The sequence below is a fragment of the Rhodamnia argentea genome, chromosome 2, assembly GCF_020921035.1.
Source record: "Rhodamnia argentea isolate NSW1041297 chromosome 2, ASM2092103v1, whole genome shotgun sequence".
NCBI lineage: Eukaryota > Viridiplantae > Streptophyta > Magnoliopsida > Myrtales > Myrtaceae > Rhodamnia > Rhodamnia argentea.
Genome location: NC_063151.1, coordinates 1,685,525 through 1,707,414, shown reverse-complemented (window position 1 = coordinate 1,707,414; position 21,890 = coordinate 1,685,525). Strand labels below are relative to the sequence as shown.

The window sequence follows — 21,890 nt, the reverse complement described above, 5'->3', positions numbered from 1 at the left end:
CGTGTGAGTCGGACGTGATCCTTCGCGTATGTTGTGCACCGATCGCGCGCTCTCCCGCACGCCACAGGAACCCCAAACCCTAACAGCACGAGAAAAACGCGCAAGACGTAACAGGGCAGAGTCCGACGGGACGACTCCGGAGGATCCTCGACACACCCGAGTTTCTTGCTCTTCTAGAAGACCAGAAACGAACGCAGTCGTCACATGCTGGTGCCAACATTGATGAGTCGTCCACGTGATCGGACGCGTCAAGCAAGTGGATTGGGACAAGCTTGAGTTGGATCGAAAATGATCTAACTCAAATAAATTATTTTAATTTATTTTGATTCATTTTTCATGCCAAGAGATAAGTGATTTTAAGATCCGTATAAATTCCATCCGAAAATTGAAACCTACCCGTCTATACATGAAACCTACCTTGTATATCTTGAAACCTAAAACTCATCCCGTCACATATTTCAAGACCGGTTTCATGTTCCATCCGGATTCCACATGTATTCTTAGTTAAACGATTATAGTAAATAATTACATTTAATGGCTATCACTTGCTGTTAAAATTCATTGATCATAACTCATATTTAGAAACATGAAAAATATAAAACATTAACAAGGTAAAAGTTTTAATAATAAAGTGATTCCAGGATTATACACTCATTATCGGACACTATGATGTAAAGACATATATCAAGAAAAAAAATATAAAAAACTTGCTTCGGGTTTCAATTTCAAGTTTCACTTATCTAGAACTTACTCCGTCGAAATAAGTTTCCTAATTTTTAGAATTTGGAACTTACCCTCCATATCTTAGAACTTGGAATCAACTGATTCTCACGAGTTTAATTCTCTAAATTTCAAATTCTATTATGAAATTGTGCCCACTCTTATTTCATGCAATATAAATTTAGGGATTCATATGCCTGGCTTGATCCCTATCCAGCGCTTGTCCGCGCGGTGAAACGTATGCTCGCGCGGACACGAACGACGTGGACCCGTTGTTCACTCTGTTGACTGCGACGAGCACGACCCCGTTTCAGCGTGTACCGTGTGCTGTTGGGTGCATGAATCGAGCCGACAAACGTCCCAAGAGGACGGGAAATAGCGTACTTGATAAAACGTGTTTTACATTTGAGGTCGAGGTTGAAGACTAGTCGATTGCGCAATTGCGATGCGTGTATGGCTGCCCCCTTCAGTCGCGTAGCTTTTACGCAGCAGATTCTCCCACCGCACTAACAGTGCACTCCGCGCATTACTCCGGGGGCCCATATGATATTAAGGGTGAGCATGATTGAACAGGAAAGTCGGACCGATTTTTTAGGGTATGCAATGTGTGTTTAAGATTTCAAAAAGAAAATATTAACAATATCTGACGGATTGGTGGAATGTAAAACAAATCTTTATGATTTTCTTGTTCTATGTCTCCACGTAATCTTGCGGTGATGGACATGTAAACTGGAGCTACTAGTCTGAACTTTCATTTTCGACGATATCTATAAATGAGACTTTTATTTTGTTAATTAATGTTTCATAATTTTCGTGTGTCTAAATGTAATTCACGGTCGAGTATTATAGTAGCAAAAATGGTAATCATTAAAAGTGGAGATTCACTACAATTGTTTAATTAAGATTACGGGAGGAATCTAGATAAACCTTTGAAATTGACCTAGAACCTATGACAAGGTAAATTTGGCGTTTCAAAAATTGGAAAACCGATTTGGAAGGGGGTAGATTTCAGGTTTCACTATATCTATCTAGAAACCGCTTATTCCTACTTATTCTGAGTTCTGAGTTCGATTGGAAATTTCGATGCTGTAACATGTTGAAATATTCAGCCATAAAACTATGACAAGCGCACACGCTCTTCGTCGGAGTCGATTAACTCTTCAACGTTAGAAAACAGGAAATGGTCAATTCTTTCTCGGGTATCTAATCTAAAGGGATCGCTTTGATGAAAGGGCGGTGGCTTTGAGTTCAGCAGAAGGCAGGACTCGTTCAGAGACATGGCAAATGTAAACACAGCACGTAACCATGGGAAAGGAACGATTTTGCTTAATGGACTGGACTACTTTTCTTCCGAGCCGACGGCTATTCCAAAGGGGGGCTGCCGCTCGAGCGACATGGTGGTGGGGGACATCGCTGAACCGCGTTTGGTTTGGGATATTATTACACGACGCGATGCTCGTTAGGTGGCGTTGACTTTGAAGGAGTCTCTGGTCTCCTCCACTGGAAAGCCCTCCCCTTCACTTCACCCACTCTGCCAGCAGCAGCCAAAGGGGATTGGCCGCCCCTATAGAGAGAACAGACAAACTGTTTGACCGACTTGGGTCGTTCTTGGCCACCAAGGAAACTCGTATTTAACCTCAGTCCACAACGTGCTCCACTCCCCCTTTAATTTCCACGTTATTTTAATGTCTTTGAGTGAAGGGAGAGGCCACTGCACTTGGTTTCCAACCACTTGTCCCGCAGCTTCCTCCGCCCACCCCCGATTCCCACCCTTTATAAAGAGCTCCCCCCACTGTCACTCAGTCTCCATCTCTTCACCCAATTCAATTCAACACCCTTCTCTGTCTCTCTCTCTTTCTCTCTCAGCTCCTTCTGAACTCCCAGAATTTCAATTCACACCCACAGTGACTAAGATTGCTTCAGAACCATCGTCCATGGCCATGGAAGCTGTCAACTCTCCCGCCACAGCCGCACCGCCTTTCCACTTCATGGAGGAGCCCCTCAACTCCCGCTTCATGGAGCCCTTGACCAAGCGCAAGCGCTCCAAGCGCCCCCACCACCCTCCCACCGAAGAGGAGTACCTCGCCCTCTGCCTCATCATGCTCGCTCGCGGCGGCGCCGCCTCCAACCCCAAAGCCCACGCTTCACCCACTACTCCTTCTCCTCCTCCGCCTCCCCCGCCTCCGCTGCAAGAAGCAGCAGCAACGGCGACGGCGACGGCGACCCCGGCCCCCGCCAATAACTTGAGCTACAAGTGCACCGTGTGCGGCAAGGGCTTCCCCTCCTACCAGGCCCTCGGTGGCCACAAGGCCAGCCACCGCAAGTCGGCCGCCGCCTCCGCAGGGGGCGACGAGCCCTCCACCTCCACCACGAACTCCGGCGCCGCCGCTACGAACTCGAGCGGGGGCGGGCGGTCGCACGAGTGCTCCATATGCCACAAGTCCTTCCCCACGGGCCAGGCCCTGGGCGGGCACAAGCGTTGCCACTACGAGGGCGGCGCCAGCGCCTCTGCCAACAGCGGGATCACCACATCCGAGGGCGTGGGGTCCGTGCCCTCGCTCGGATACAACAGCCACCGCAACTTCGACCTGAACGTGCCCGCGCTGCCGGAATTCCCGGCCGGGTTCCTGGTGTCGGGCGAGGACGAGGTGGAGAGCCCCCACCCTTCGAAGAAGCCGCGTTTCTTGATGCCCCTGAAGATGAAGCTTCCTCAAGAACAGTGAATCTTTGCTTGCGCTTTTAGAATTAGGAGTCTCAGTTATCTACTAGCTGGGTAGCTTTGTGGGATCTTTAATCTGGAATTCTTGGTGTACATATGCACGGCTCGATCCAGTGTGGATGTCAGTTTGCCTTAGTTTTTTCATTCTTTCGGAGTTGTTGTAATACACACATGAATTCATCAATATTCAATATTCTTTTTGCATTCGAAGTTTTGATTTCGTGGATGTCGATCTGATCGTGTTGGTTGTTTTTCGACTGTTCGAATAATTGCAAAACTTCATTGGAGTTTCCGATGATCGGAGGAAAGGGATAAGGATTTAGAGGTTATCTGGTGGGCTACGCACCTGAATGGCGGTCAAAATCCTGCGGTTGGGCCTCCGAGTTAGGTTTGGCGGCGAAGCGGTCGTTGAGTTAAATGTTCTAGCTAAGCAATTGAGCGCGTTCTGGCGGTTTATATTTGCGACTAAGTCAAAAGGGTTATTCGGACGGAGAGCTACTCAACCGGTCTACTTCTTTCTTGGTACAGAGCAATAGTTCCACGTATACATTCAGACATGGGATGATGTCGTCATGCATTATGTGAGACTCGAGATAGAGAAGAGCCGTGGGGGACGTCCACAACGTTCGGTGAGGATAAGAAAGAGTCGTGCTTTGTGGAAACGGATCGGGACGACAGGTGGCCCTTTTTACTTAAAAAGCTTTTTTATTCTTTCCCTTTGTTTAGGCGAGTCTCCTTTCCTTAGTTCCTCCTCTTTTCTTTTTGGCTTATTCCACGCCGTGTAAGGGAAAACAGACTTTTGTACACGTTCAAGGCTTTGAATGCGGATTGGCACGAACCGACCTTAGGTTGAGGTGAAGTTCCCAGTAGTTTCTGATATTTCATTTAACAATGTGGTGGTGGGTTTTCCCAGTTCTAGATGAAAAGCAAGCCCCTTTTTAGCGACATGGGATTTTTAGTTGTCAAGCGTTCGCCCGCTGCAATCCTCCCACAGATTGAACACCGCGTGCAAATTTTTTGTGGGGTCATCCTGGTGCGTGCGCATTCGGTTCCCTTTAATCGTTGGCTCACATGAAATCCATTCAATTTGATGACGGTGACGGATTGAGTGTATACACGCCAAGAGTTCATCTCATCTAAGGATGACTGTGATTAGAAGGATAAGAGAGGAACACCAGTCTTCACATTAACACAAGGAACCATGTAGAAACGGCTGCTGCGGCGAGAGGAGTCTGCAACTGGATTATTGCAAATTTCTCTTGAGGCCTCGTTGAATCTGTTGGCAAATTTGTCGGGAATAACATAAATAATAGAATCAGACTTTGAGGTGTGATAACACTCTCTTTAAGTATTTATTTGCCCCACATCGTTGCTAATGATTTCTAGCAAATATCTTTCAGGATATAACAAAGTCTCAATGAGAATAACAAATAGCAATTCCGATATTTCTTTACGATCTTTATAGGAAACAATTGGAAAGAGTGGCTGTACTTTTCTTGAAAGAAAAACAAAAAATGAAAGATGATGTTATGAATTGAACAGACACGTTTGGTAATATATAGAGAAAGTGTTTGAACAGACACGACCTTTCAAAGATTAAGAATTTATGTCCGAACGGACACGACAGGAACACACTTCTTCAAAGGTTGTAAGAGCCTTTTGTGAATAGTCGCATTCACTAGAAAATAATGATAATTATTGATTAGTGCTAAATCTAGTCCATGTGCGCTCACATCTTTTCGATGTGGGATAAGGCACCTCTTAGTTTGTTTTTACAAACAAACCACCAATAGTATCTTGGATTAAAAAATGGATCATCAAAGCCAGCAATAGTAAGATTTTAATGGGACCACTATTAACTGTTTTAAGAGTTTAAGCTATTAGATAAACGCGTTTTTAAATATTTAAATATTCTATCAGGAACGTCCACAACAATATAAAGCGATCTAGCTGGTGTTGCTCTCTGTTTCATCTTCCAAGTAATGATCAAAGTCCTCTCGCTCGATTTTGTGCAAAGACGAAACATTGAACCTGGGGTTGGGTGACATGTCAACTCCGATTCCACGAAAGGCGTTGACTTCGACTGCCAGTGTGGAAAGAACATGAGAACGCATTTAACGCTTTAAGGGCTGGATGGATTCGGGTGGCAACTGGCCAACAACCTCGCGCAGCAAAAGGAGGAATCCACGGCGCGCGACAGTGCGAAGAAACTAACCTAATGAAAAGCCAAATCGGTGTGAAAAGAACATCGACTTCGCTTCGTTTTTTCTGTCTAAATGCACGGAACATCACGCGTGTCCCCATTGCCCTGCTTTGGTTTGACACCATATCACTTTTAAGGTTCATGGACCTCCACCCAGATTCGAAAAAGGAGGGGAAAATTTTAAAAAATTTTAAATAAAAATTTGAAGTGCTTTCATTTTTTTTCAAATAAGGATCTCAAGTAGCTATATCAGTATCAAAGAAGAATCTGACCTTTAAGCATCTTTTTTTTTTTTTATCGAAACGACATTTAAGTTGGTTAAGGGCATTTTCGCGTTTTACTTTTTTGAAATTTTTTTTTTTTTTTTTTCTATTTTTTTTCCTTTCCTTTTTGCCGACGGTGCGTTTGGCCGGACACCGGCGATGCCTTGACGATCCGGTGAGGGCCGCCCTTGCTCGCGATCGACGATGGATGGCCTCGCCTGAGTAAGGGTTGCCCTTGCCGGCCGCATCAAAGAAAAAAAAAAGAAGAAAAGAAAAAAATAACATAGAGTTAAAATTATATTTAGAAGAAAATACTCTTAACCGGCCAGAATATTTAACCTACTAACCTCAAACCTTGGCCGCTTCAAGCTTACTTTTGAGACTGATATGGCCACTTCAAATCTTTATTTTAAAAAATTAGAGCATCTCATATCTTTATTTGGAATTTTCTCCTGAAGAAGAAAAGACAATCCTCGATTGACTCGATGAAAGGGGTGGCCTTGTCGTGAGTGAAAAGATGTCGTGGCTCAACAAGCGTTGAGGACCAGAGGTTTCGTGCGAAAGAGTGAACATGGGAATAGCGCGAAGCAAATTCACGGACGTATGCAGTTGGGGTTTCTTGGTTGTCTTCGTTTGCAATTGCAAGCAACTGGAGCAAAGCCATGCCATCGCAGTCTCCCAGTATTCCCGTTGTTCACTGCTTGAGAAGTCGTCAATCACATCTAACAAACGCGTGGGAATTGGAAGACCTCTTTGGCTTCTTTCCTGAGTCGACGAACGCGAAATGGGACTGCAAGAACGCTCTTCGTTTTAGGATGGATCCCAGACAGCAATGGTTAAGTGCTTCGACAAGATCTCTTTGTTGCGCGATGACCGATTCCGGGCTTGTGATTAAGATCGACGACCCCTTCTCGTGTTGCTATATTTGTGCGGTTACAAAATGCTCTGATGGGATTGTAATCGGCCTATTGAGGAAACGTTGATTAGAATAGTTCTACTCGTGATCATGACAGTCCCGACATTGATATGTTTTGGGGTTTCCAAAAGTAAAGTTGCGACGCGTTGAGTCTGCGTTCCCATTCAAAAGTGCAATGTATACTATGTAGGACCATGTAACATGAGATTTTATATACGCGGGTAAGGGTGATTGTCGAACGCACCACATCTTTACCGTTCTTTCCTATCACTTGATGTATCCGTCGCATTATATACTTTTTCACAGTTTAGACATTCTCTGTAAGCTTCTGTTTCGTATGAATGTCATACTCTTCCGATTGTCAATTGGGAAGAAAAGAAACAGCTGCTACATGATCTAGCAGCTAGTCTTTGAGGTTTATGTACTTAAAACAACACGAGGGTTATCATGAAACTGTGGTAACCTGTTTCTCAATGGGAGTGTCCTTGGTGAAAATTCAACTAACAGGAAAAAAATTTACGCTCCGCTTGTTGCATGAAAAATTTACTTTATTGGATCTGGGCCTCGGGGCAGACGTCCTGCCCTGCCGCTAGGAACCGAGGCACAACCATCGGGGTACGAGGCACGGCCACGCAAGGACCTAGACATGAGCGTAGGAGCCTTGGAACCGAGCCGGACTGCTGGGGACTCGTGCACGGCGCTAGGGTCTTGGGCTTAGTAGCCTTGAGGGACCCTGGCCCGGAAGCTTTGATCCCCGGGGACCCGAGTCCGACCCTAGAGGTCCCGGGCCGGGGCTCCTAAATCTGGGCTCCCGCACCAAAACTGGTGCAACGCAATCACCTGGGCTATCATTTGAAGAAGGCATGAAGATCTGGGCTCAAGAGAGACTAGACCACATGACGAGAAGTGTTTGAGCCAGTCAGAATCAAAGCCCATTGAGAAGCCCGACTCGGTCCAGTTCGAATTCCTCTTTATTTGCTGTGAAAATTGCTGTCATCCGTTGATAGTGGGAGAACGCTTTTTCGCTTGGGACTTGGGCGTGCCGACACGTGCAGTTAAAAAATCTTATCATTATCAAATGATCATTCCAAATTTACCAGAAGTTTAATTGCTCACGTGCCTATAATACTTGTACGCGAAACATTGACGATTTGCGCCGATAATTCTCTATACGATATTCAGGAATCCGATAATTACTCAGCAAAATCACGAGCTTAAAGGTACATTTCCTTGCGAATTCCTAGATTAGGCTGGACGGATAAGTCGGCCTATTGGATAATTTGGCCTCCACCCTCGCACTAGTGTCCATTTTGTGGCGCACCCGCGTGGGACTCCTTTGCTAGTGGAGCTCTTTGCCTTTTTAATTTTTTGCCTGGCTTCCAAAGTGGAACTACTTTATTGAAAAATCGATTGCAATTAGTGCACATTTCCAAGAATACAACATCCTGCGTCGAAAGCTCTTTTGACCCGGATCCATTTGGTGCCAAATTCGATTCTGGGGATTTTCTTGCCAATGCCGCGGTTGTTTTGGTAATTTATCGTGCTCTATTCAGATCCAGTAGGGACATATATCGGGCTTCATCTCTCTTCCCTCGAGGTGAAGCCACGTGGACTAACTGCTCCATCTGGCTGGCCTCTTCGCAAGCCACGTGGCACGGGACTCTTCTGCCACTAATTGTATGTATTGGGGAGTATAGACCAAGATAATAATATATTAAAAGGAGAAGTTTCACAGGAGGGTTTTGCAACTTCAGGGTCCGTTTGTTTTGCAAAGAATAAATTGTTTGGAAAACATCTTACCGGGAACGGCCTACTACTTTCAGGAAAATATCTACCAAATTGTTTGTTTTCTACGTAAACATGGGGATTTGGAAAACAATTTCTCAAAAAATAATTATGTTTATCGCTTTGAAATCATTGATAAAAGAAAATTATTTTCGTTATATATAACAATTTATATCCGAACATTTTCGTGAATGACGAGAATATATTGCATTCATTTATTCATTCATTCATTTTATGCGACACGTGTGATCTTTTTTAGGAAAATATTTTCAGAATCGGTTGTTTTTCGCGAAACAAAGCATCTGATGTGTTAAACGCTTTTCCTTTATGTACGCACGTCTCTGACAATAGTAATACATTTACGTGCCTTATTTAGTGCCCAATCTGATCTAATATTCGAGATTCCTAGTCTAGGACATGACGTGGTGTATGACTGTAATTGGGAGATAAAATCGAAATTGAAACACGAGAGAATCGTTCTATCCATGTCACGCTCCGTTGATAATTAAAAAAAAAAAAAAAAGAGGAGAAACATACTCCAGTCCACACTCCCCCGAGTTCGAAAATACAAGGGGATCATTGATAAAGATATAAAAGTACGAGGGACGTTTGTATAATTTTAAAATTAAAAAGGATTATCTTGAAATCTATGGCCAGTGTGAAGAATTCCTTTTAATACACGAGCACACGACTTTGCTTTCTGTTTTTCCTTCTTTGCAATTTTCATCTGTCTTCCATTTTTCTCTTGGAAAATTCTAAATAAGGCGTGAAGTGCGATCATTTTCTCAAATGAAGGCCGGAAGTGAATGTGATTTCAAATAAAGGGACTGAAGCACCCTATTTATTTTAAAAAATGGCCTAACCAATGGCATTTTCATCATTTTTTTCTTTTCTCTTTCTTTTTCCTTTTGTCTTTTTCCCTTTATTTTTGCCGGCAGCCAGTCTCATGGTTGCTACTAGTGAGGACTGGGTGGCCTTGCCTGTGGGCATCGAGGCAAGGTAGCCCTCTCCGGCCGCGAGGGATGAACTCGTTTGGACGAGGCAAGCCCTTGCTGACTACAAGTGAGGCCGGCCCTCATCAATTCTAGGTGAGGCTATCCCTCTCGACTATCAAGGGGGGACTCTCCTCAACGGCCACTAACGAGGTGATCCTCATCGATGGCTAGCCATGAGACCGATTACCGGCAAAAATGAAGGAAAAATATAAAGGCAAAAAAAAATTAAAAATTAAACAAATGACAAAAATGCCCATGGTCAATTTTTTTTCTTTGAAATAAATAGAATAATTCATGTCATTATTCGAGAAAATGATTGTACTTATTTAGAATTTTTTTTTCGTTTTTTTTTTGCCATTTTTTATTTTAAAAAAATTAGGAATTCTCTCTCCTGCTTTTCCTCTAGACGCCATCCACAACTGCACTTGGATGCGGGGCGGGCCATGGGGAAAGTACAGCTCGGTGGGACTGACGAGAGCATCGGACGGTCCACGTTCCACGAGGCGTCGCGCGAGAATTAGTGGCCATTAAAAAAAAGATAAAAGGTCAAAAAAGGCGAACAAGAGCTCTCGCGGAAACATGCAGCCGCTCGAGCTCAAACTTTGGAGTGTGTACATATTCGCCCCCTTGCCGGGCCCCACCAACACTAAAAACAAATCTGCACCGTACACAGAATCTCCACCGTCGAAACCACGCCCCCACATCGAGACCTCGAGTCCTTCTTAACTCAACCCTAGTTCGCTTCTTAACCCCACCTTCCTCCCCTTTTTATTCCCCCTCCCCCATCGCCGAGCTCTCATTCCTAAGCGCGCTCTCTCTCGTCTTCGGTGTTTTTGCGGCGCTGTGGGAATCCCAATTCAGGAAGGAAGCGAGACGATTTTTCTTTGTTGCTGGCGGTGATCGGACGGCGGAGATGAGCTGCAACGGTTGCCGAGTCCTGCGAAAGGGTTGCAGCGAGAGCTGCGTGCTGAGGTCGTGCCTGCGGTGGATCCCCTCCCCTGAAGCCCAGGGCAACGCCACCCTCTTCCTCGCCCGTTTCTTCGGCCGCAGCGACCTCCTCTCCCTAGTCACCGCCGTCCCCGATTCTCAGCGTCCCGGTACCACCCTCTTGTTAAATTGATTTTCAGAATATGTTTAATTTGGAAGTTGATTTTGTGAATCAAGACCCGCATTATGTGAAATGTGGGGCCTACTCGGTGGTGCTGATGTCACCTTGCGTGCGTAATTACGTCGGCTGGATGAGTTTTTGGGCTCACGGGACTCATATTTTTTTTTTTTGTGGGGTTGAATTTTTTCCAGCTCTGTTTCAAAGTCTACTATTCGAGGCGTGCGGGCGGACGGTGAACCCGGTCGGCGGGGCGGTGGGGCTGCTCTCGAGCGGCAACTGGCACGTGTGCGAGGCGGCGGTCGAGACGGTGCTCGACGGCGGCGTCGTCCAGCCCCTCGGCGGCGCCGGCCTGGGCTTTGGGCTCGACCAGTCGGCAGACTCGCCGTCCCCCCCGAGCACTTGCAGGGGGCGGAGCCTGCAGCAGCAGTCCCTGCAAGTGCCAGCGTCGATTCAGGTGGACGTCAACCTCCCCCTCTACGACCCGAACCTCAGCCTCAAGGCGAAATTGCCTGGGAAGAGACGCGGCAAGAGGAGCCACTTGATGGAGAATTGGCCGACCAGGACGACGGCGATGACCATCGTGAGCTCCGAGGCATCGGAGGTGATCGACCCCAGGAACGGTTACGATCAAGGCGTGGGTCAAGAGATGAAGCTCCTGAATCTGTTCGTATGAGAGCAGAGCAATAATTTTGGGGACGATTTTGGCATTTTGTTTTTCCTTTCATTTTTGGTTTTTTTTTTTTTTTCAGTTGGATGGTGGGGGATAAACCGGCTGTGTAAAAGTGTAGTAATGAATGAGGGACGAGCGACCGGCCGGAATTTTGCTCCGGCGGGGTTTTGGTTAATGGTATCAGAGTCTAGATAAAACAGAAATAACCTTAACCGAGAGAATCTTACATGTAATGTCTTTTTGATTTATTGTAAGATGATTTCGGTACTTACTGTGCTCTGTTTTCTCTGTTGTATTTGTAGTTGATGCTTCTTTTTTTTTTAATCCTAACTCGTAATTCAATGCGGCAAAGTCACCCGATCTCGTTAATCCAAATCTCAAAAATTGACGGTCACAACGGTGTAATCATTGGACCACGTACAAAAAATTTGAGGGTTTAGAAGAAGATTTCAAGTGGTTCGGAAACTTCATGTCAAAGATCGAAGTGGAAGAATCCCTTTTGAAAAGAAAAGGCAAAGAGCATGGAAGCAAACAGAGATTGGACACGACAGGTCTTCGGACAATGCTAAAGACATGTCACTCAAATTAAACATACATTTCTAGTTATCAAATGAGCAACCGATTCCAAACATTTCTACTTCGCATGGCTTCCTTATGTGATTTCAGGCGCAGAAAGTTATTATATTTGCCTACCCAGTAATTACCAACCGAAGTTGACCTAGGGTCTGCCTTTCCTAGTCGGATTCTCATAAATTCCTTACAATTATTTTTCTTCCTTGAAGAGGGGGAATACGGAGAGAACTTATGGGGAAATCCGTCCACCATACCAAGAAATTTTTTCTCCTATCTCCCCTTGAGCCTTTTAAGGACTTGCTCAAGTTTAAAGATTTTCAAACCTTTTCCTCAAAAGCTTAAATTACTAGGTAAATAAGTTAGTTTTTATCATAAATAGTAAATATTTTCAACTTCTGTACCTAGTAAATGGGTTCGTATCGGTATAGCTGGGCTCTCTCTTAGACCTCATCACCAAAAGTACGAAATTATGTACTTCGCTAGTTATTTGCTTAATGTCAAGTCGACGGATTGGCGCATCTAGTTTGAGGACGATGCTTCGAAGAGTATCAATTTGTATGTCTCAAAATAATGGTTCATATAATTAAACATGCCGAAGCGTGCTCTAAAGGGATTGAAAACGCTAATCCATACACACGTTTATCATCCGTGATGAAAGAATTGACCTACTTATGTTGCAGACAACACAACATGCTTAATTACATTCAGACGCATTTAAATACATTCATGCACGCTCAGCTCACATGTTGAATGTGTTTTGCATTGAGTAACCCATCGAATAGATACATCGAGTTTGGATCTCCAAGCGTAGATGCGATTACTAAATATGCCGCATTCGTGTTGGACTTGAATTCGACACGATACGATTATGAGATGGTAGAAAGCACACGAATTGCCAACGTAACTTTTGATATGAAAATTTTATTTCCTCACAATATTGGGGTATAGTTTATACTCTTTAACAACATGAAAGCACGGATCTCAGAAGGCTTTTATAGTTTGAATTCGTATTTTTTCATTAATAATTTGGGCTTGAGCCCATAAATAGTTATTGTTATATATTATATCTTATTATTGTAATTGATGAATGTAACAGAGAGTTGTGAAGTGTTAATTATAGTGAAATCATTTGCTAGTAAGAAAAAAAAAAATCTTTTGTCTCGATTTCTCTTTTTTACTTTTACATTTTACTTTGTTGTGATTGTGCGCTGAATTCTAACACACGGATAATTTTTCAAAACTTCAAGTAACTCTAATTTCTCTCGCATTGTTAGACATTTGTGTATTAAAAAAAAATCGAGTTGTTTTGTATTGAGCATGATTAACAAATTGCCTTCAAGGCAGATCCTTATAATAAGAATAAAAAAGAACAGAGAAACGATTTGTCGGCTCGTTCTACCGGGGTCGTGTCGGGTGGTCGTGCTATCGGAACTTATGTGTTGGCTTGTACGAGCAAAAGGGCATCCATCTGTAGCGACTCGAAATTGCATGCGGGGCGAAGGGGAGAGGGGTCGGTCCCTGTCTCATCTCGTATCTCGTCCGATTCGCCGCTTCTGGTCGGAAAGTGGGTCTTTCGCTTTCTCAGACTCGTTCGCAGATTGAAATCGAATCGCGGGTCGTCTCGTCGGCTTTTTTCAGCACCACAGAACCTGGTAAGATAAATTTTGAGTGCGCAAAATAGCAACACCGTCTCATTGGCCCGCGCCACGTAAGTGGGGTCGGAAGGAACTTCAGTTCTTTCGTAACACTTCCTCGTCGAGACCACCTTTGATCGACCCGAGAATTTTTTTTTTTGGTGTGTATTTTAAGGTGGTTGGGAAGAATCCCACCACGTCTGATGATGCAACGCGAGCAAGCGAAAAAATGAAATCGAAAAGAAGCTCATGCATCTTTTTTTATTCAAATTAAATTATACGTGCAATCTAGATCTACTCCAATAATTGCTGGATGAAATTGCGAGTCATAGTGGGAAATTAGGAAATGGGTCGTGACGTTGGCTTGAGTTAAAGTTCGTACTTGGCTGGGTTAAAGGCCCGAAGATGGAGACTCCTCAAACCAAGTATTGACAAATGTTGATGCGCCACAAAAGCAGCACAGCTCCAATCATGTCATTTTGAAAGCAAATTTTTAAAAAAAAAATGAGGAGATGGGATTATTACATCTTGACTTTTACAACAGGCTTGAAAGCAACCCTCTTTTGAATGGTTGGTTGGCCTAATGTAATTACCCAGAAATTGCAAAGGGTTGTTTCTCCGGCGAAACTGTGTCCAAACTCACTAAGAAGCATGACTTGAAATGGGAATGTTTATCCGGTACCGGTTTAAATTTGGAGATAGGGATAGTTACAATCACCGGATCAATAGCTTTTAAGTTGCCCATTTGGAGGTTTTAACACGATTATTGTTGGTAGCGTGCAACAACAAGACGATACCTTTACTAGAAGAGATAGATAAAAGAAAGGCTAAGTCCGAGCTTGTGGACATATTCGGTCGGACCCAACTTCATTGAAAATTTTAAGTCAAGGACTTATGAACCAATTAGGATATATCGATCGCTCCATATCGCCATAAACAGTCGCACGAAGAAGCTTCTACGTGCCCATCTAGTTCTCAACTGGCAAATGAATCTACTCCACACGTGAATGGGTTAAGGCTATTGGAAGAAAATGCCCCCTGTTTAGGGATGTCAAAACAATCCAAGCGGCTCAAATCAATTCGAAGAAAAATGATTTTGTATTCCTTTTTTAGGCCTAATTTTTTTGTTAAACTTTAGATTCACGTCTTAGGTGAGCCCATAACCTTTTCATGAGTTCGAGGTTTACCTATGTAACAATCGTTTTTCTTGTCACTTCCAAATGATAAAATTAAAAAAAAAAAAAAAGCCAGGGGAAAAGGTTCTTGATTCCCTATGTTATCGATTTGATTTATTATGCCATAAATGTACTCGTAGTCCATATATTTGATTGAAGTACAATATGAACATGTTCCTTATGGTTCCCCATGGCCAGCTTTATCCTCAGCGCCACATATTCCTTTTTCATCCATTTTCTTTCGCCCTCGCAAAAGGACCCAATTTTTTTTGAAACTTTATCTTATGCTCTGATTTCACATCAATACTCGTGCACCAATTCATATAGAAGCATTAACGCGGCAGCGAATAAATTCAAAACGCGAATAATTTGTTTTTTCTTTTAAATTATTTCTAGACGAATTTCAACCTCGGGTATTCTCACATTTTCATTTCATAGTCCGAGGGAGCACGATCGCAAAGATATGTAGACATACACGAGGCTCCTCCGGAGCAATTTGTGCGATGAGCGAGCGAACTTTGAGTTCTTAATCCATGACAGGATCCTCGCAACGTCCCGTTCAATTTGCGTTCGCCCAACCTCGAGAAAAAATCACGTGGATCGTAAGTTCGTGAGTTATTATTGTCATCGTGGTCACTCCGAAAATGGAAGATGGTCGGAACGATCCATGTAGAAATGGGTAGCCGAAAAGGAACGGCGGTGCGGTGCACGTAAGCCTACGCCAACCGCGAAGTCCTCCTCCACCGGAAGTGGGTTCCACGTCATCACACACACACACACAAAAAAAAGTTAAAAGAGGGAAAAAAGACAAATAACAAAAGGTAAAGAAAGAAGCACATCGCCCCAATTCATCATCGTCCAATTCGATGCCCACCACGAAAACGACAATCACCCCACACAAAAGAAAAGGCCTCGAAATTCGCCCCTCCCACATAGGACTGCGTCTCAGTTTCGCCGCGTCTCGCCAGCAATTATTATGTTTCAACCGCCGCCCACCCCCGCTCCCCCGGCGGGCCCCACGCTCAACTCTTCGCGATTCCGCAGCAGCACTTTCTTTTCTTTTTCATCGCATCTGGTCTGGTCTTCTCTTCTCGTCTCTTCTCTTCCTGCCATTATTCTAAGTTGTAGCTTCGCGAGGGTTACCTACGTAATCAACTTTAATTAACCGACCGACCATTGGCATTGGGGGCAGCAAGCTTACTTTCCAATGGCTAATGAATGATAAACGCAATTTTGGAATTTTGTATGAATTGGAGTGTGAGATTCCAATGACCCTTTCTCATGGGGCGGGCGTGCGGGCGTCCTCTCGGAATCAACTAGGGATATTCAAACCATAACCTTATTTTATCCGAATTGTCCCTCCGCTGTGTCAAAACGACACTTCTTCGCTCCCCCCAAAAAAAATGATAATGAACATATCGCGCGTGCTATACTCGAAGACGTCCATCTCAATCTATTTTATTGTGTCCAACTCGGAATGGGAAAGAAAAAGGGAGTTCTAAAACTCCTACTGCAGAATTCCATGATCGCCGTTATCTCACGTCGCTTGTGCATAAAAACTTCGGGAGGTCAAACATTCGAACATCGATATCGGCGTCGTCCGGGCTTGTTTCGCCTGTGCGGCCCTCAATCTGGCAAATTCCATACGTCTTTCCAAGTCCGGCCTGATTGTGAGAGGAGGGGGTGCTAAAGTATTCCCCCCTCACATCGACTCTCTATAGGGTTTACATGCCCTTAATATACATGTCTTATCTCTCCATCTATTCAGCTTATCACTTTTGGGTCGAACATTCCACCATGAAAATCAAACCCAAAGTTCCGTCCTGGCTTATTTTGCATGTGCGGTCCTCCATTTGTCAAATTCCGCATGTCTTTTCTGCTCCAACCCACACGTGAGAAAAGATGCTAAAGTTTGTTTATATGCTCCACTTATCGCCTTAAACTTTTGAGTTGGATATTCTATCAATCGCAGACAGAGTTTTCCGGTCACTTCCTTTCGCAAGCTTATTTATGGTTCGTGAACGAAATCTGGAGAACGGAACAAACGGCACACAAGAAATATTATTAAATTTGTGATCATAATTACCATCCACTCCACGGGAATCGTTAGTCAATGGGGCCATAGAAGAAGTCATTCCCCTTCCACTTTCAACGATCTTTTACGATAATATATTCTCACATTGACCCAAACTTCTCATATCTCCCTTTCGTTTCTGTGCCTCTGGAGCAATCATCATGTGAGGCCCGACCCGGATAAATCAGACTCGGTCGGTTTCTGCAAAATGGTATCGGAGCATTGCGTTATCTCGCCGACCAGCGCTTCGCCGCCAAAAATGTTTGCTTGCTTGGCTGCAAAACTAAGTGATGCACGTGCTTTAGATAGATGTAAAACTCAAGTGATGCAAGCGAGGGCGTACTACGGGTGCGTTTGTTTGATAAAAACTTCAAGATTTGAAAGATATTTTCCTGAAAAATTGTTTGGTTATATCGTTTAGGAAAATCAGCCAATTAAAAATGATTTTATTGTCGACAACAATTTATGCCTAACTGTTTTAGGCGGTTAAAATATTTTTCATTTATCCAATTAAGTACGCGATATAAGCAATCATCTGGAAAATCGCAAAAAAAAGTCCTACATTTATTGGAATTGTGCCAATTTAGTCATAAGTATTTTTTTTTGGCAATCGAATCCTAAAATTTTTACATTTGTGCAAATTCAATCCATTTGGTTGGACGACGCCGACGTGGATAATTTTAAATAATATTTTTACTTTTTTCATTATTTCTTTTATTTTATTTTTATTTTTTTCTCTGTTTTTTTTCCTTTCTAATGTGGCCGGCGAGGGTCGCCGGAGCTCGCTAGCCGCTGGATGAGGGTCGTAGCCCTTGCTTGCAGGAAAAAAAGAAAGAGAAAGAAAAGAAAAGAAAAAATATATAAAACTTGTGCACGTCTGCCGGCCAATTGGACCGTATTGGCACAAACGCAAAAGGTTTTAGGACTCAATTGGAAATTAAAAAAAAAAAGCGTAGACCCGAATTGGCACAATCACAATAAGTTATGACTTTTTTTATTAATTTTTCGAGCGATCATTTTCCAGAAATATTTTTCAAATCTTGAGTTTTTCGTGAAACAAATGCACCCTACATATAACTTTGCTCAGCAATGTGAATAGGATATTTAAATTCGAAAAGAGTAAATGGTAAAAAATTCATAGAAGACAGCAGTATTGACATATCTTGCTTGACTAATCTTATGCACAGGCGCATTAGAGAACCAGTTGGTCTGCTAATAGAAGCTTGTATATTTAATAATTGAATGAGGCTCTCTGCTGGTCGATCTGGGGACCAAACTATAAGATTTCTTTTTTCTTTTTTTTTCACTTTTTATTGTTTTATTGCTTGGTTCGATGAAAATCGTAGTCGGCAGAGAGAAGATCAGAGCCGTCCATCAATGGCATTTCTGGCCCAAAATAAGAGCTTCTACCTAAAGGCCTGGGAGAACAATTCCAGACCCAAAGTTCCAATAGGCCTAGGTCTGGGCCTGGCCCGTTTTATTTAGAATATGGCTGGACCGGACGCTTGGAGATGGAACATCTTCCCTAAAGAAAGAACGTAGGAACTCATCTCCCAATTAAGTCGGTTAATGAAGTAGTAACTAGGTTGATTGGCTGATGTTCTTCCAATTCAATCACATTGAGAAGGAACAAGGAAACCAGGCTGTGTCCATTGGTGAGCCGACGGTGATACCCTGTTATCTAGCCCGAGCTCGTCTCGGCTTATATAAATCAGGGACGCGGCGCCCCAGCTGTTATCGGCTATGGACAGATACTCGTCCCGACACAACGTTCATAATATCTAGACTGCCTAATTAAATATGCACATGACGATTTGTTCTAGATAACACATGCTAGATTCTCCCGCGTGTACCTACATATACACAAGCCCAGCTCAGAGCTACAGCTCTTTCTTTTGGCTGGTACGAGTACGACTCACCCGCCATGCTGGGGGGGACTAGGAGGTGAAGGCTTTGGCATGAATGGCATGAGAGGAGAGCCGTGGTCGATCGGTCCGGGCCTTATCGACGCCTTTGAGTTTGGGACCGGATTGTTTGGACCGTAATCCTCCAGATTTGCTTTCCCAGTGCTCTCCTTCTCGAAAGTGCCAGGACTATGCCCATCTTCCTGCAATTCGATGTAACAGCAGAACTTTGTGTAACTATCTTGCGCTAGTCAAGAATTCGATCGAGGCGTTCTAATGGGAAAAGGAGAGATTATTAAAGCTTTGGCTGCACAATTAACTCAGGCAATGCACCTTCAGCTTCCGGCATGTTGCTCTATTGGCCAAACTGCCCGTGCCAGCAAAATTAACTCCATCTGTAATTGAAAAAGTGTCGCCTGTCGATCAGTGACCCGAGCGCGCAAGAGATGTAAGTCTGTGCTGCAAAGTTTGCTAGATATAATTGGTTCTGGCGAGTGGCTCGATTCATCTACTTTAGAGAGATTCAGCATTCTGGCCTTAAACAGTTAGCCTAAAGAGATCATTCTTGACTAATTCCATGCTCTAGAGATACATTTGCTTCGGTAAAGGAAACAAAAGGGGTTCATCATAGCATTATCTGCATGTGACGAGCATGAGCATCTAAAGAATGATCTCTTTTTTGCCATTAAGAGGACGAGTTATCCTCAATTCCAGTCCCAGAGAAGTTAAGAGGGCAGGACATTAAGAGTAAACGTCCCCTGAAATTAGTAAGTCTGGAAACACGAAGAAACGGAGCAAGAACCCCAAGAAAGATATACTACAGTACGTGAGGAACAGATGCATCTAAAAGCACAAAACGCGGGTCTTTATGGTAAAAGGACTCGGATTTTGCTTACCGGTGGACGACAGGCCCAGGAAAGTCAAAGCTGCCCCGACCAGAAAGAAGGCAAACCAGAAGCTCGAAAGCCTCATTGCTGTTATTGTGGCTTTCAAGAAGTCAAACCAAGCAAAGCGTCCTCCTGGACACTGAAAACCCAGATCAGAAACTTCCCTCTTCCTCGGTAAAAGACCCAGGATTCCGGGGAGAGAGAACAACATTAAGTTCGGTGGTGACTTAACGAAAATGATGGTGTCTTTCCCCTGATGGTTTTATCGATCACACGCCTCACCGCCATGTTCTCGTGTGGGTGTCGTTATGCAATCAAAAGCAAGGCACACTGCCTGTGGCCCGTCCGAGCTCAGGTGACGGAGAGAGCGAAGAAGAACACAGAGATGTAAGGGGGTCGTGCATGTGGGCTTGCATTAAATATGGGTTGCTACTTGGCGACAGCAAGGCGCAGAGGTCGCAGAACCAGAGGAGGAGAGACTTGAATTCCACTGCAGACAGGCGCGGTGGAATGCGAGCCGTTCGGGCACGTCTCCGGACGCGAACAGCGAGCGCTCATCTTGAATTATTTAAGGCGGCAAACGCATAATTAACCGATAAATTAAATGAGTTAGATTATAATATCGCCGTGGGGGTGTAGCTCATATGGTAGAGCGCTCGCTTCGCATGCGAGAGGCACGGGGTTCGATTCCCCGCACCTCCAATATTTACTTTTCTTCCGCGGTATATTGTGCAATAAAATGTATTACCTTCTTCCGTATGCTTTTTACATTCTTCATTCACAGTAATTTTGAAAATCTTTATTTGTATTTTGCCTGAAGACAAAATTTGATCAGTTACAAAAGCGAAGCCGCAAGGGCGAACATGGATCCAGATTGATTTTAGAGATCATCTCCTGCGGTCCCTCCTCAAGTCCCTGCTTGGGTAAATAAGACCAGAAATTGTTTCCACTTCCAGCGCAGAGATCTCGGCGATCTTTGAGGGGACAGGGCAGCAGTAGCTCCGTTTGATGTCCATTTTTGTGAAGCTTGTCGTAACGATATAAAGCTGCCTCCTTTTTCGTCCACCCCTCCGGTATGTTCTAGAGACAGGGGAAACATTACGCCAATAGTCTTATTATAATCCCGGCAACATTGCGCGTCGGTTTTGTTTGTCCCAACAAGTGAACGAAATTAGCACTCGGGAGACAGCATTTCAAACGGAGAGCCATCGCCTAGACGTGTTCTTTCTAGCTACTGGTCTCGAGCAGAGTAGATGCACGGACTGCGTAGAGAGAGCCGGTCGAATTTGCAATCACTGTCTAAGGCGACGGGCGCCATCACTGCCTTAAGGCAAAGCTTCTCACGATATCTGATGACTGACACCATACCGAGAATTTCACGTGTCGAGCACTTTCCCTTTTGACATTGTATGTCAAGTAGCACATTGTGGTTACATGAGTCAAGAGCCCTTCCACACAGGAGCAAACCAACTGGCTGCTGCAAGGGCTGCTCATCCATCAAGACCTCAGAAGATTTTTATTCATCTCCCCCGAACCATCACCGACCGATACCGCAGCACGCAAGCACTGGTGCGACTTTTTGTTCAACTACTAAAGGAAATGCATAGGAAAACAACACCTGCACTAGAAATATGAATGCTCACAGGATTCACCCTTGTCAACTTATCCACAAAAAACCAACCATCATACACTCATGGCGCAAGCAAACTGTTACAAATATGAGAAAGTCTAGATAACTTTGCTCATTCAACAGGTATCAAAGACCCCAAAGACAAACCTCACTAACCAGATTAGAGAAGAGCTCATTGCATAAACAGATCCTAAAAAAACTGGGTTACAATCACGAAGGACCACCTCAACCCAAATAATCCAGACTCACTTTTTTTCACTGGCAATCTACAGTAATGCAGCCAAAATACTGACTATGGGGAATAATAACCAAGAAAGACTTTTTACATGGAAATTCCTGCTTAGAGGTGAAGTTATTATTGTCCTGATCGAGCTTTGTGTAGGTACATACAGCCCAGTAGGGCCGATATATGACCTGGCAAGATTATACAAAGTCAGCTCTTATGGAACAGAAACCGGGCCAGGAAGGCAAAGAATTACCTTGATGAAGCCGATTTCCTTTGTATTGCTGCGGAAGCACTGCCTGCAGCACATCAGCCCGTACTTCCTGACCAAACCATGAGGGTTCCCACATATTCGACTGCGGAAAACCACAGATGTCAAAGAGTTAGGGCAGTGCACATAACATACACATC

At 44.0% G+C, this 21,890-nt stretch overlaps 3 protein-coding genes and 1 non-coding gene across 4 annotated transcripts; 3 read left to right on the top strand and 1 right to left on the bottom strand.

Annotated features, from left to right (window-relative positions):
- Positions 1-2,523: 2,523 nt before the first annotated feature.
- LOC115746383 (zinc finger protein ZAT10-like) lies at positions 2,524-3,646 on the top strand. Its single transcript, XM_030682127.2, has one exon. The coding sequence runs from the start codon at positions 2,655-2,657 to the stop codon at positions 3,441-3,443; it is 789 nt and encodes a 262-aa protein (XP_030537987.2). The 5' UTR covers positions 2,524-2,654; the 3' UTR covers positions 3,444-3,646.
- Positions 3,647-10,382: 6,736 nt separating this feature from the next.
- LOC115746348 (LOB domain-containing protein 37-like) lies at positions 10,383-11,646 on the top strand. Its single transcript, XM_030682068.2, has 2 exons — positions 10,383-10,698; positions 10,901-11,646. The coding sequence occupies exons 1-2, from the start codon at positions 10,515-10,517 to the stop codon at positions 11,380-11,382; spliced, it is 666 nt and encodes a 221-aa protein (XP_030537928.1). The 5' UTR covers positions 10,383-10,514; the 3' UTR covers positions 11,383-11,646.
- A 6,773-nt stretch (positions 11,647-18,419) lies between these two features.
- On the bottom strand, positions 18,420-19,826 carry LOC115746361. The gene is made up of 3 exons (XM_048274631.1): positions 19,636-19,826; positions 19,073-19,134; positions 18,420-18,942 (listed from the first exon to the last, which is right to left on the bottom strand). Exons 1-3 carry the CDS (start codon positions 19,709-19,711, stop codon positions 18,751-18,753), a joined length of 330 nt encoding a protein of 109 aa, XP_048130588.1. The 5' UTR covers positions 19,712-19,826; the 3' UTR covers positions 18,420-18,750.
- A 429-nt stretch (positions 19,827-20,255) lies between these two features.
- TRNAA-CGC lies at positions 20,256-20,328 on the top strand. The gene has a single exon. It is a non-coding gene; the product is annotated as a tRNA-Ala (tRNA).
- The last annotated feature ends 1,562 nt before the right edge of the window (positions 20,329-21,890 follow it).

What these genes read in the sequence shown, in the direction of transcription:
- LOC115746383 (XM_030682127.2), top strand. Translation starts at nt 2,655, where the DNA reads ATGGCCATGGAAGCTGTCAACTCTCCCGCCACAGCCGCACCGCCTTTC.
- LOC115746348 (XM_030682068.2), top strand. Translation starts at nt 10,515, where the DNA reads ATGAGCTGCAACGGTTGCCGAGTCCTGCGAAAGGGTTGCAGCGAGAGC. An exon ending in CCCCGATTCTCAGCGTCCCG is followed by an intron (nt 10,699 to 10,900) that starts GTACCACCCTCT and finishes AATTTTTTCCAG; the next exon opens with CTCTGTTTCAAAGTCTACTA.
- LOC115746361 (XM_048274631.1), bottom strand. Translation starts at nt 19,711, where the DNA reads ATGAGGCTTTCGAGCTTCTGGTTTGCCTTCTTTCTGGTCGGGGCAGCT. An exon ending in CCTGGGCCTGTCGTCCACCG is followed by an intron (nt 19,135 to 19,635) that starts GTAAGCAAAATC and finishes TTTCAATTACAG; the next exon opens with ATGGAGTTAATTTTGCTGGC. An exon ending in CAACATGCCGGAAGCTGAAG is followed by an intron (nt 18,943 to 19,072) that starts GTGCATTGCCTG and finishes ATCGAATTGCAG; the next exon opens with GAAGATGGGCATAGTCCTGG.